The 13,542-nt window shown below is 33.5% G+C and overlaps 1 protein-coding gene across 1 annotated transcript in view; it reads left to right on the plus strand.

The window, feature by feature from the left end:
• Window positions 1-5,870, plus strand: part of TBC1D32 (TBC1 domain family member 32) — a 184,802-nt gene extending 178,932 nt beyond the window's left edge. Inside the window, exon 34 of the mRNA XM_060115191.1 lies at window positions 4,117-5,870. Coding sequence (XP_059971174.1) covers window positions 4,117-4,236 — 120 coding nt within the window. The 3' untranslated portion in view covers window positions 4,237-5,870. The remainder of the gene's footprint in view (window positions 1-4,116) is intronic.
• Window positions 5,871-13,542: the final 7,672 nt, after the last annotated feature.

The raw sequence follows: 13,542 nt of genomic DNA on the forward strand, positions 1-13,542 counted from the left end.
CAAATTCCAAATTTACAGGGCTTGCAGTATGTCTAAAACCATTTCTGCTGGAAACTATTTTTGAAAACTTTGATAAAAATAATGATTGAAATTATAGGTATAGCTTGATTTCCATAATAGGCATATTCTTGAGAAGTTGTAAGAAAGGACAGTAATAGCTTAATATTTTAAGTGAATTGTTCTCTTACATTTTTGGTAGGGGGTTGAAGAGCAGAGACTAGAGTCAATAATCTTTAATGGGCCTGTCCACACTTAACATTACAAATTGGCAGTTCAAGAAAATCTAGCTCAACCATTTAAGAGAAAGGTTAATAAAAATGTTATTATGACCACCGTTAATACCGTGAGTGCTTATTGAATGCCAGGCATTCGGCAAAGGGATTAACAGGTACTGCTCATTCACTCATTGACCATTGTCCAGCATCTGTTTCCAGGCATCGTTGTAGTCACAAGAATAGGCCATGGCCTTGCCAAATTGACCTTAACATTCTACCAGTAGATAAATAATATGTGAATAAATATATAATATTTCAGGTATTGATAGATCTTATTATAAAGAAATCAAACACAGTAAGGGAGTCAGAGAGTGAGATTCATAGGTGCTGTTTAGATAAAGAGCCCAGTGAAGGCTACTCTGAGGCTAATTAGCCCAGTGAGGCTAATCAGAAACCTGAATGAAGCAAAGGAAAAAAAGCAATGCAAAGATTTCTGTACAGAATCTTTCTAAATGAGAAGAAAGACAAGTGCAAAGGCTCAGAGGTTGGAATGAGCTTGGCCCACTTGGAAAGTGTCAAGATGACCATTGTGGCCAAAACAAGGTGAGGGAGTAAGAATGGTCAGAGATGAGACAGGAGTCAGATCACATAAGGCTTTATAATTCATGGTAAAGAGTTCAGACACAATTTATGCTGTTATTCAACCTTTGTAAAATTGAGGCTTAGAGAATCTGTAAACTTTCCCAGGTTCATACATCTAGTAACTATTACAGGTGAGTTTTAACCCTTTTTTGGTTTGAATCCAAATCCTGTGGTCTTTCTAGTGTATCATTGACCAGTCTGTTTACTTTTAAAAATCCTAGGGGCTTCCCTGGTGGCACAGTGGTTGGGAGTCCACCTGCCGATGCAGGGGACACAGGTTCGTGCCCCGGTCCGGGAAGATCCCACATGCCACGGAGCGGCTGGGCCCGTGAGCCATGGCCACTGAGCCTGCGCATCCGGAGCCTGTGCTCCGCAATGGGAGAGGCCACAACAGTGAGAGGCCCACGTACTGCAAAAAAAAAAAAAAAAAAAAAAAAAAAAAAAAAATCCTAAATTCAGTGGAACTTCTAATTAAGTGCTCTCAGTAGTAAAAGAAAACCAGTGGATACATACTTGAAACTAGGTTCTATGTACAAAGGAGAGAGGGAAGCTGTGTATATGTCATATTATATAATTGAATACACACACAGCATTGTGGTTTAGGATGGTAATTTTTAATACTTTTCTGATGGGTCAACATTTGAAACCCAACATTAATGAAAAAAAGCAAATCATTGAAGGCACACTGGTTGAAAAGCCACTAGGCAGAAAAAGAAAATGCAATATACACATAATGGACTTCCCAACCAAGAGAAACTACTCCAGAAGTAACTTATTAAAACAAAACTTGAACAAATAGTGCACTGTTTATATAAAATGGGATAATGTTACCTTATATAATTACATATGCCTACCTATTTAAAGAATAAGGGAATTCATATTTTTATAGAGTCCAATATACTTATGTCTATAAATGAAATGATAATAAAGCAGTATTTTGAGGAAATGGTCCTTTATAACTTGAATGATAAGCTGGCATTCTAAATGGTCATAATTACAAAGAAAATTAGTTCACTGAAAAGACTATAAGAGAACATTTTGGATAAAATGAAACATATTCCACTTTGAAGATAAAGTGGAATTCAGAGATTCTAAAATTTTATTCAGAGTTAAAATTGCCTGTGAATTTTAAATCTATATAATTTAAAAACATTCCTTTTAAAATGAATGTTTAATTCATTATGAAATAAGACCTTAATAGCCTTATCTTTCTCTTATGAAATAAGACCTCAACTTTACTTGCCATTTTATGGGTGTCTCTTCAGTATAATTATCAGAGTATTTTCTCTTTAGTTTAAAATTAATGTCCAAAATGGAAGCCATAATTCAAAAAACATGTTTTAAGGAAAAAAGTATTTTTAAACCAAGTAATAGCTATGGTTCTCCATAGGTAGTTTTTATTTTTAAATTAAAGTGGAGCAATAATTAAAAGATGTTAAAATAGGTTTTGCTTATTTTTGCCCAGAAAGAATTATTAGAGTTATTGTTCAAATGCTGTCATCTATTGTAATTCACATTTAATGAACAATAAGCATTCTTTTAAAAATCATGAATATGTACTAAGACAATTTTTCTGACATTAGGGTTTTTTTCTTCTGGTTAGAATATCACATTACTATAATTCTTTTCCAAGTTAGGTATAGTTTTAGTGAAAGGGTGATTAATGTCAAATCACACATAATTTGAATGAAGAGAATGGATAACTTCATAAATAGTTCCATGACTACAACTATAACCATTTAAAGTGAATTCTTGACCAGTAAGATTGGTCTTACTTCAATCCTGTTTTTTGCGCAAAGAACAAAGTGAAATATGTTTGATAGAGAGAAATTTACATAGTATTTCTGCCATTCATAAGATGAACATCTTCCTTTTGATTCAGTTGCTTATACATAAAACTGGAGATATGATATATACCTCAGTTGTTAATGTTTTAGGACAGAGACCCGTGTCACTCATCTTTGGGTCTTCACTGTATAACCAAGGACTTTACATACAATAAGGGAATGAATGAGGTTAATGAATGAAGAAATGAAGGAATGGATAATGTCACAAGTATTTTAAAATTAAGAGTAAAGTTCAAATTTTTATGTTCGAGGGTATTAGCTCTAGTCTTAAAGGTGTAATCTTATGCATATAACTTAACATAATTTAGTTTTCTTAGTTATAATATCAGCCTTGTAGATCAGTAATAATACTTCTTTTTAAAGTACCAATTAACTTTTCCCTCAAATTACCCAGATTTTAGGTGGTATGTGGCAAGTAAGTGTACTGTTCTCCCAAGTTATGTGCAAGCTGTGAACTATTACTAATCTAGTAGTGACTAGTGACATCTGAGGCCTTTAAAAACATCCATTCTTACTGAGAATTTATGATGTTTTTCTAACTACCCTACACTGATGTCTCTCATCTACAGACTGTCTCTAACACAATATTTGGTATATGATAATATCTTATATTTTATTCTTTTGAATTGTTGTTTATTGTTAGTAGCTTTTGCCTTTAAGCTATTTTCTCCAGAAAGGCATGAATTGCTCCAAATTTTTTATAACCTCCAAAACTTCTGACAGAATACATTACATTGAATCAAGGATCATGTTTCTTTTTTCTTTTTTTTTTTTTTTAAGGGATCATGTTTCTTTTGCAGAATTTTTTTGTTGTTACCTTGAAGGGTAAGCATAGCATAGCGAGTATTTGGAGATACTAAAAGAACTAGTCATAAAATTTCCTAAAAGTGTCTAAGATTCTAAATGGATGCTCCTACTATTTTTCATTCTTGAGTGCCTCATCTGGGACACTAACCATTAAATTCCGAATTAGTATAGACGTGCATAGTACCAACATTATGAATTGCAGACTGTTGGAGATTTTATGAACGGTAGCTGTAGAACTGATATTTCTTACATTATAAATATGCTTTGATAAGCTTTAGAGTCTTTACTAATTACAAATGTGAACAGTCATTCTATAATTGAAACTTATATCTTAAATATTAGGAAGATTTCATTATCTTGTTTTTTTGTTAGCGGTAAAGCATTTTTGGTTTTGAAAACAGGCAACCTTGTTTCCTAGGGACATGGTTTTTTGCTATCATATACATATAGCCTACTAAATAAAAAAGCAGTTACACATTTATTAGAAACATAAAACCCCCATCTATAGCTGAAAAAAAATGATACATTAACTGTTTAAAACTTATTAACTTAGAATTGTGTGTCTTTACCCAAGCGAATGGATGTCTCTTTCTATTTTTTGACAGGAAGAAGCACTGCATGGGTTTCGAGTGAGTGATTACTTTGAATACATGGAAATTTTGGAACAAAACTACCGACCAGTGCTGCTGAGAGACATGTGGAACATTAGAGTGCAAAGCACATAGGTCATGGAACACGCAATTTAATTTTATGTTTTATTTATTTTTAAAGGAGACAGAGGGACTTGACTTTTCTGTGTCTATAACAACATATGCTTTGTGAATACACAGTATTGTAAATCAGTACTGAGAGTTTTTGAATATAATAATATATTTGAGTAGGTATTGGCTCAATTGAAGTGAATTCATTTTTGGAAATTTGTTGTTGTGTAAGGTTGTTTTAGAATCAAATCTAGCTTATTTAAAGTTCTTTATGTTTAAGAGTTAGTCTTAACCTACATTTCCTTCTTCCCAGGATGATTAAAATATTTTTTCCAATGAGTTTGGAAAGTAGCAGCAGTATTGTAAATAATTGACCAGCCAGAGAGATTCCATAGAGACAAGGAAGACAATTGTTTTCTTCATTTTTATGTCTTTACATATAAAGGAAAATAGGCAAAACCATAACTGCTTATTTTACATATGGAGGAACAAATGATATTTATCATGGCAAGTGGTAGGAAAATTGTTGTCGTCAGACATAATTGTTTTTCTAGGAAGTGCTTTTGATACCTATATCAATTTATAATTTTTCATATGAAATGTAGTCTCTACATGGTTCATTTAAAAGATAGATTGGTTATTTCATACTGATATGCATTTGACTCTCGTTTGTTATGCAGTTTACTCAGTGATAGATATGATTTGTACTGAACTTGAAAACATTAAAGAGAATAGATTTGTAAATTATTTTAAATGACAACACAATGTTTTATTTAAATAGAAGGCTCTGCTCCAGTGAGATTAATATGCTAGGCTCTATTTTATAACCGTCATATTTAATATATGAAAGATAAGACACAAAAATATTAATTTTTCAGTCAGCAATTTCAACAAGTTTTAAAAATTATAGGTAGAGGTCATTTTGTATTCATTGCTTATATTTAAATATAAATCAACCATTAAAACCATTCTGGAGCCTTTTTTTCCCCCAACCAAAAATGGCTTATCTACAGACTCTATTTTTCCTTTTAGTATGATGAAATAACTGGTACCATACAATTTTCAGTTTTGTGATATTTAGACAATTGTAGTATCAACCTTCCAAAATCAGTTTTTGTGCTGTAAATGCCAACAATAGCTTCTCAGTAATGGTGTTCCTAAAGGGCATTGAAAAAGTTAAGAAAAGAAAATTGAGCAAGTTAATTTGACATATTGCTCACTTTAGCTCTGGCTAATATGAGTTAAGTAAGAAAGCCCCAGGTTACTCAAAACACCAAGTTTTGTCTACTTTCAAACTTAATTTTGAAAAGCTGTTCCACAGAACCTGTAATACATGTTTCTGTTTTTTCCCATTCTGTTCCTGAGATGTTGTTATTGGTCCTGAGAAACTTGCAGCTTTATTTCTTTTTAAAAGGTCTTACATGGTAATTGGAAATACAAATGGAGAAGGAACTATAACTTAATTTTATAATATTCATTGGTGATTTCGATTGAAAACTGAAGCAAGATCTAGATAATAATTACATTGTGGAAAAGTGACTTCAGCTGGAGCCAGAAGGCTTTCATTTTCATTTGATAAATATGTTGTGAACAATGACTTAGCAATCTGGTGAAATAACATTATAAAATATGATAGTTCTTGTAGCTACCATTGTGAATTATTTTTGTACCTATTTTTATTTTAAGAATACTCTTTAGAGTAGAAATAAATACAGCCCTGTCTTCTCCATTTTATTTTTAATTATTTAAAGTATAAGTTCTTAGGACTTATTTCTAATTTGTGAAGGAGGACTTTATACATTTTACAGGATTTATTATAGTTATATTTTATAATACAATGTAAACAAATTTGTGAAAAATTTAAGTGTTCATATATACATCTTCAAATATCTGTTTTCAAAATTTCATCTTTGTAGTTTTGCCTCTGCATGTTCAGGCATCTAAAGAATCTGTGAAAGTAAAGTAAGTCTCAGAAATTCATCTAAACTTGCTAACAGGATTCTACCTAGATTTATGATTATTAAATTATGGTGTGCTCTAGTTTGATTTTCTAGTTCCAAGATGTTAAGGAAATTTCTTTGGTCATTCATTATACAGACATATTGTGAGTATTACACATATAATGAAATATTTTTAATATTCAAGGTAGGATAAATGAGATACAGTACCTCCATTCAGAGAGTCCACTGTCTTTGTGGGAAGGTGAATAACTTTAAAACTGAAAAGACAGTTATAAAGATAAATGAGAATTGACCTTTGAATTTGTTGACCTTGATAAGAGTAGTTTTGATGGAGTAGTGAGGGCAAAAGTTTGGAGCTGGTTTAAATGATGCTGAGAGGAAAGATTTTGGAAACTGCTCTTTCTAGGAGTATTGCTGTTACAGGGAAAGAGAATGCATGTGGTAGCTAGAGTAGGCATGGGATCAAAAGACTTTTTAAAGATGGGAAAGGGAAACATACGTGGGTAGAAATGATGTAGTAAGGAAGGAAAAACTGATGATGCTGAAAAGAGAAATGCTAGGGTGAATGTCATGATAAGTGGTAGGGGAATGGTATCTAGTTAATAAGTTTTGGAATCAGCCTTTGCCTGGAACATGGACGCTTCATTCAAAGTAACAGAAGAGGAGACAGTTTAAATGGGCACAGACACAGGATGGACATTTCTGGAAGTTATTGTTCCCTATTTCACTGAGAAAACAAAGTCATCAGCTATGAGGATGGTAAAAACTTTGGTAGGTTTTAGGAGATTGAGAGTAAATGAAATAGTTGTTTAGGATAGTGGGAGAGTAAATAGACTAGGAAAATTTACTTGTGACTTAGTGGTCATGAGATGAGTTAGAAAGTTGTATGTTTTTCTCCAGCCAGGTTTCACTGAGAAGGGGCAGGCAAGGAGTAGGTAGTGAATTGGTTTTAACCAGGGGTTTGGTTTAGCCAAGAGAATGATGACAAAGCAAAGGAGGCACAGGGGAGTTGATGGTATATGCAAGTGAATTATTATGATATTGTGACAATGGCAGTTAAGCTAGATCAAAAGAAAGTGGAGACAAGAGAGAGATATGATGGATACAGAGAAAAGTTGATAAGATCAATTGATTTTAAGTTCTGTGTTGAAAGATTTTTTTGATTTGGAGTACTCAGGAGAAGAAGGTGAGAAGATTAGAATTAGCAGTTAAGTAAAATGCTTAAAATTGAGATTTTGAAAGAAGATGACCATGATAGCTAAGAGAGTGGAGGATGAGATCATTGAAGGAAAGGGAAATCAGCAGCTGAGATTCCAAAATATTGGAAGAATCATCTTTTTGGATATTGAAGTTACCAACATCTTCACAAGGAATTGTTTTGGATAGCTTGAAAATGACCCAAAAGTTAAAATCTTCCAGGATTAGTCTAGAAAAAAAAGAAGTGATAAGTGGAAATCTGAGATGCAAAATCAAATAGAAATCAAAGACAATGGTGCACAGTCATTGTTATTTTAATATGATATCTAATTTGTAAATAAATCAGTTATCTAATTTTTCTGAGGCCTTTGGTTAGACAAACATTTCTTACACAAAAACCACAAATCATAAAAGAAAAAATTGATAATTTTTGTAGACTTCTTCAAAATTTTTTTTTTTTTTCGATATGCGGGCCTCTCACTGTTGTGGCCTCTCCTGTTGCGGAGCACAGGCTCCGGACGCGCAGGCCCAGCGGCCATGGCTCACGGGCCCAGCCGCTCTGCGGCATGTGGGATCTTCCCAGACCGGGGCACGAACCTGTGTCCCCTGCATCAGCAGGCGGACTCTCAACCACTGCACCACCAGGGAAGCCCGACTTCTTCAAAATTTAAAAGAAAAAAGAAATGCTCTTTAAAAGCACTCTCAAATAAATGAAAAGATAAGCCACACATTAGGAGAGTAGACTTACAAAACATGTATCTAGTAAAAGACCTGTGTTAACATTATAAAAAGATTTTTAATCACTCAGTGAGAGAATAAATAACCTAAAAGGCAAAAGATTTTAACAGACACTTCACTAAAGAAGATATACAGATGACAGCTAGGCACAAAAGATGCTCATCATTAGTTATTTAGAAAATGCAGATTAAAACCTCAGCAGAGGGCTTCTCTGGTGGCACAGTGGTTGAGCGTCCTCCTGCTGATGCAGGGGACCCGGGTTCATGCCCCCGTCCGGGAAGATCCCACATGCCGCGGAGCGGCTGGGCCCATGAGCCATGGCCACTGAGCCTGCGCGTCCGGAGCCTGTGCTCCTCAACAGGAGAGGCCACAACAGTGAAAGGCCCACGTACCGCAAAAAAAAAAAAAAACCTCAGCAGATAATAAAATGCCAGAGTTGGCTAGGAGTTGTAACAACTGGGACTCATACGTTTCTTGCAGAAATAAAAATACAACAGTCCTTTTGGAAATTTGACTTTTTTTTTCTTTTTAAGTTAAACACACACTTAAACTATGTGACTTAACAATACCCCTTTCTAGGTACTTCCCTTAAACTATGTGACTTAACAATACCCCTTTCTAGGTACTTCCCTCAAAGAAATAAAATATATGTCCATACAAAGACTTGTACAAATAATAATTACAGCTTTATTCATAATAGCTCCAAACTGGAAACAACCCAAACCTCAACTGGTGAATGGATAAACAAATGTGATTCAACCATGATGTGGAATACAGCTCAGCATTAAAAAATAGCTACCCACAGATGCACACAAAATTTGGGGTGAATGTGAAAAGCATTATACTAAGTAAACTAACCCAGGCACAAAATGTGTTGTAGGATTCCATTTATATGAAATTCAAGAAAAGGAAAATCTACAGTGACTGAATATTAGTGGTTTCCAGAGACTGGAGCAGGTGGTGAATGTGAAGACAGGCTTTTCTACATAGAGGTAGAGGGGATGTCTATATCATGATTATAGTGATGGCTATGTGACCGTATTTTTTTAAATACTTTGAAATGTATGCTTAAAATGGATGAATTTTATTGTGTGTAAATTTCACCTCAATAAAGCTGACTCTATCAAACAAGGATAAATACTACAAAGAGAAACTGACAAATCCATCAAAATGGAAGAGTTTCAGCATTAACAATTATGTTATCTGTAGGTTATTCGTGGATGCCTTAATCAGGTAGGTGAAGATCCTTTCTATTATTTTTGTGGGAGTTTCAGGAATAGAATTTCCATTGGAAAATAATTTTTTTCAGATACTTTATATTAAAACAATCATGAGTTTTCCTTTTTTTGTTTTTTTTTTTTTTTTTGGTTTGTTAATATGATGACTTACCAACATTTTCAAATGTTAAACCAACCTTGCATTCCTAAGATTAACTCTACTTGGTCATGATATTTTATCAATTTTACCTGTTGTCAGATAAGATTTGTTAAAATTCTGTTAGAAATTTTTATATCTATTTTTTTAAATTTATTTATTTTTGGCTGAGTTGGGTCTTTGTTGCTGCGCACGGGCTTTCTCTAGTTGCAGCAAGCAGGGGCTACTCTTTGTTGCGGTGCGTGGGCTTCTCATTGTGGTAGCTTCTTTTGTTGCAGAGCATGGGCTCTAGGACACATGGGCTCAGTAGTTGTGGCTTGCAGGCTCTAGAGCGCAGTATTTGTAGTTGTGGTGCAAGGGCTTAGTTGCTCCGTGGCACATGGGATCTTCCCGGAACAGGGCTCAAACCCATGTCCCCTGCATTGGCAGGTGGATTCTTAGCCACTGTGTCATCAGCAAAGCCCTGTATATATGTTTATGAGGGATATTGATTTGTAGTTTTCTTTTTCTGGTTTGATATCAGGGAATGCTGCCTTCATAAAATGAGTTGAGAAGTATTTATCTTTTATTATCTAGAAGTTTGTGTATAAATGATATTTTTTCCCTTAAAGCTTTGGTAGCATTTTCCAGTGAAGCCTGGAATTTTCTTTGTGATAAGATTTCTAACAAAATTAATTTCCCTAATAGATACATGGCTATTCAAAGTTTCTTTTTGTTAAGTAAGCTTTTGTTTGTTTCTTTCAAGGAATTTGTTCATTTCTTTAAGTTGTCAAATTTATTGTCATCATCTTGTTCGTAATAGAAACTTACTACCCTTTTTAATACGTGTAGAATTTGTAGTGATGTCACCACTCTCATTTTTGGTTTTGTTCATTTGTATTTTCTCTTTTTTTCCTTTTCAGTCTGGCTAGAAGTTTATGAATTTTATTGATGTTCTCAAAGAACTAGCTTTTAGTTTCATCAGTTTCTCTATTTTTCTATTGCATTGATTTCCACTCGGAACTTTATTATTCCCTTTCTTCTACTTTCAGTTTCATTTGCTCTTGTTTTTCTAGTTTCTTAAATTCATTTATGTGAGATCCTTCTTTTCTAGTATAGGTGTTCATTGCTATAAAACTCCCTGTAAGTACTTGCCTTAGCTGCATCCACAAATTTTGTTATGTTGTTTATACATTTTCATTTAGTTAGAAATACTTTATAATTTACCTGTGACTTTCTGTTTGATCTGTGGATTATTTAGAAGTATGTAATTTAGTTTCCAAATATTTGGGGATTTTCCAAGTTTACTTCTGTTATCGATTTTTAATGTAGTCTCATTGTGGTCACACATTCCTTATATGATTTTATTCCTTTTAAATTTATTGAAACTTATTTTGTGTCCCAGAATATTATCTACCTTGTAAAAGGTTTATATATACTTAAAACGAGTATATATATATTGCTGTTTTTGTGTGGAGTGGTCTATGAATCTCAATTAGATCAAATTGTTTGATATTGTTGCTTCTATATTTTTACTGATCTTTCTGGCTGTTTTAGCAATTATTGTGAGAGTAATGTTGAGATTAACGGTAATTGTGCATATGTCTGTTTCTCCTTTTAGTTCTATCAGTTTTTACTTCATGTACTTTGAAACTCAATTTCAAATTTACAATATTAGGTGTATAAACTTTTATGATTATTGTATCCTTTTGATGAATTGGCTGCTTTATCCTTATGAAATGACTGTGTTTATCTCTAGTAATATTTTTTTGCTCTAAAGTCTACTTGGTATTTAGGTTTTTGGTTTTTTGTTCAGGATTTGCATGACCTTTTTCCATTATTTTACTTTACCCTTATGTATTTTTATATTTAAGGTGATTTTTATTGTAAACAGCAAGGAATTGGCTCTGGGTTTCCCTTACCCACCCACCCCCACCCCACCCAAATTTGGCAAATCATGCCTTCTAGTTAGGATGTTTAGATCATTTACATTTCATGTAATTATTGATATCTTTGGGTTCATATTTTATATTTACATTTATTATCTTGCTATTTGTTTTCTATTTGTCCCAGATGTTTTTGTTCCTTATTTTTTATTCTGCATTCTTTTGGATTAATTGAATGTTTTAGTTGATTTCATATTATGTCCTTCATTAGTTTATTAGATGTATTTCTTTTCTTTTTTTGAAAATAATAATTTAAAAAAGCTTTAGCTCTCATTGTTACTTAATGCCAGCATTATTATTCCAAAAATGTATCATTAATAAACACTTTTCTTTGGGAATATCATATCAAAATTAAGTATAAACTTTTTTTCCTGTTTTTGAAGTTTTCCTTTTCCTTGATTTTTTAAAATATTTATTTATTTATTTATGTTTTTGGCTGCATCGGGTCTTAGTTGTGGCATGCGTGATCTTTCATTGCGGCACATGGGCTCTTCGTTGCGGTTGTGGGATGTGGGCTCCAGAGCACACAGCCTTGTTAGTTGTGGTGCACGGGCTCTCTAGTTGTGGCGCACAGGCTTTTAGTTGCCCCGTAGCATGTGGGATCTTAGTTCCCTGACCAGGGATTGAACCCGCGTCCCCTGCATTGCCGGATGGATTCTTAACCACTGGACCACCAGGAAAGTCCCTTCGTTGATTTTTTTAAAATTTAGTTTATTGAAGTATACTTGATTTACAATATTGTGTTAATTTCTGCTGTACAACAAAGTGATTCGGTTTCACATATATATATATATATATATATATATATATATATATATACTTTTTCATATTCCTTTCCATTATGGTTTATTACAGGATATTAAATATAGTTCCCTGTGCTATACAGTAGGACTTTAGGATTCTTTTCTTTATCCATTCTATGTATAATAACTAGCATCTGCCAATCCCAAACTCCCAATCCATCCTTCCCCAACCTCCCCCCTCCCCCTTGGCAACCACAATTCTGTTCTCTATATCTGTGAGTCTGTTTCTGTTTCATAGATAAGTTCATTTGTGTCATATTTTAGATTTCACATGTAAATGATATCATATGGTATTTGTCTTTCTCTTTCTGACTTACTTCACTTAGTATGATAATCTCTAGGTCCATCCATGTTGCTGCAAATGTCATTATTTCATTCTTTTTTTATAAATAGTGCTGCTATGAACGTATGGGTGCATGTATGTAGTGTAAGCTTCTTATGGATAAAGGCAAAGTTGATTAATACCTATCTCCCAGAAATTCTAGCCTAGTGCTAGGCACAGAGCAGAGTTTCAGACTATTTGCTGAATGAAATATAAAAGTTATTTTGAATTATTACATTGATACAGAAAAAACAGAATTAGAGATATTAAACCAAATTTCCCCCACAGATCCTTGATTAAATACAGCAGGGAGGAAATAACATACAACATTCTTGCTGCAAATATGTTTTCTGTTTACTGTGGAACGTGTTTTTAGTAGAAATAATAGTTCACTAAATTCTATTTAGCAAAGGTTGTGACTAAAATGTGTTATGTATAAAAGTTTTCCTTCTGTATGTGTGCACATGAGTGTTTGCACGTGTTTGAGGGTATTATTGCATATGGGTATTGTTTTGGCTATAACTTGTGTCTGATAAGCTTGTGAGACCTAGCCTGAGAATCTAACCATGATTTGGAAACCAGACTACACCTTTTTGAAATACATGATATGTGCAAATGTGTTCTTGTCTTGTATTTACAAAAACTGACAGATGAATTTGGTGTTTGAATCTGTATAGTTTCTCTTCCTAGAAACCATCAGAGGGACAGATAGTTATATGCCTAAATGACGTAGTTCTAAAGGCAGAAGACTTAAATATCTGAGATGTCAAGATCTCTCCTAGCACAATGCTAGGTTCTTGCTAAATCTTGCCTTACTATTCTTTTATTACATATGTTACTTTAGACGTGAGACTAACTACAGCCTATTTTTGTAAATAAAGTTTTGTTGGGACAGAGTTCTCATCTGTTTATGTATGTCTATTGCTTTTGTGCTACAATGATAGAGTTGAAGAGTTGTGACAGAGACTGTATGGCCTGAAAAGCCTAAAATATTTATTATTATCTAACCC

This window comes from Mesoplodon densirostris, chromosome 12 (assembly GCF_025265405.1).
Source record: "Mesoplodon densirostris isolate mMesDen1 chromosome 12, mMesDen1 primary haplotype, whole genome shotgun sequence".
Classification (NCBI taxonomy): Eukaryota; Metazoa; Chordata; class Mammalia; order Artiodactyla; family Ziphiidae; genus Mesoplodon; species Mesoplodon densirostris.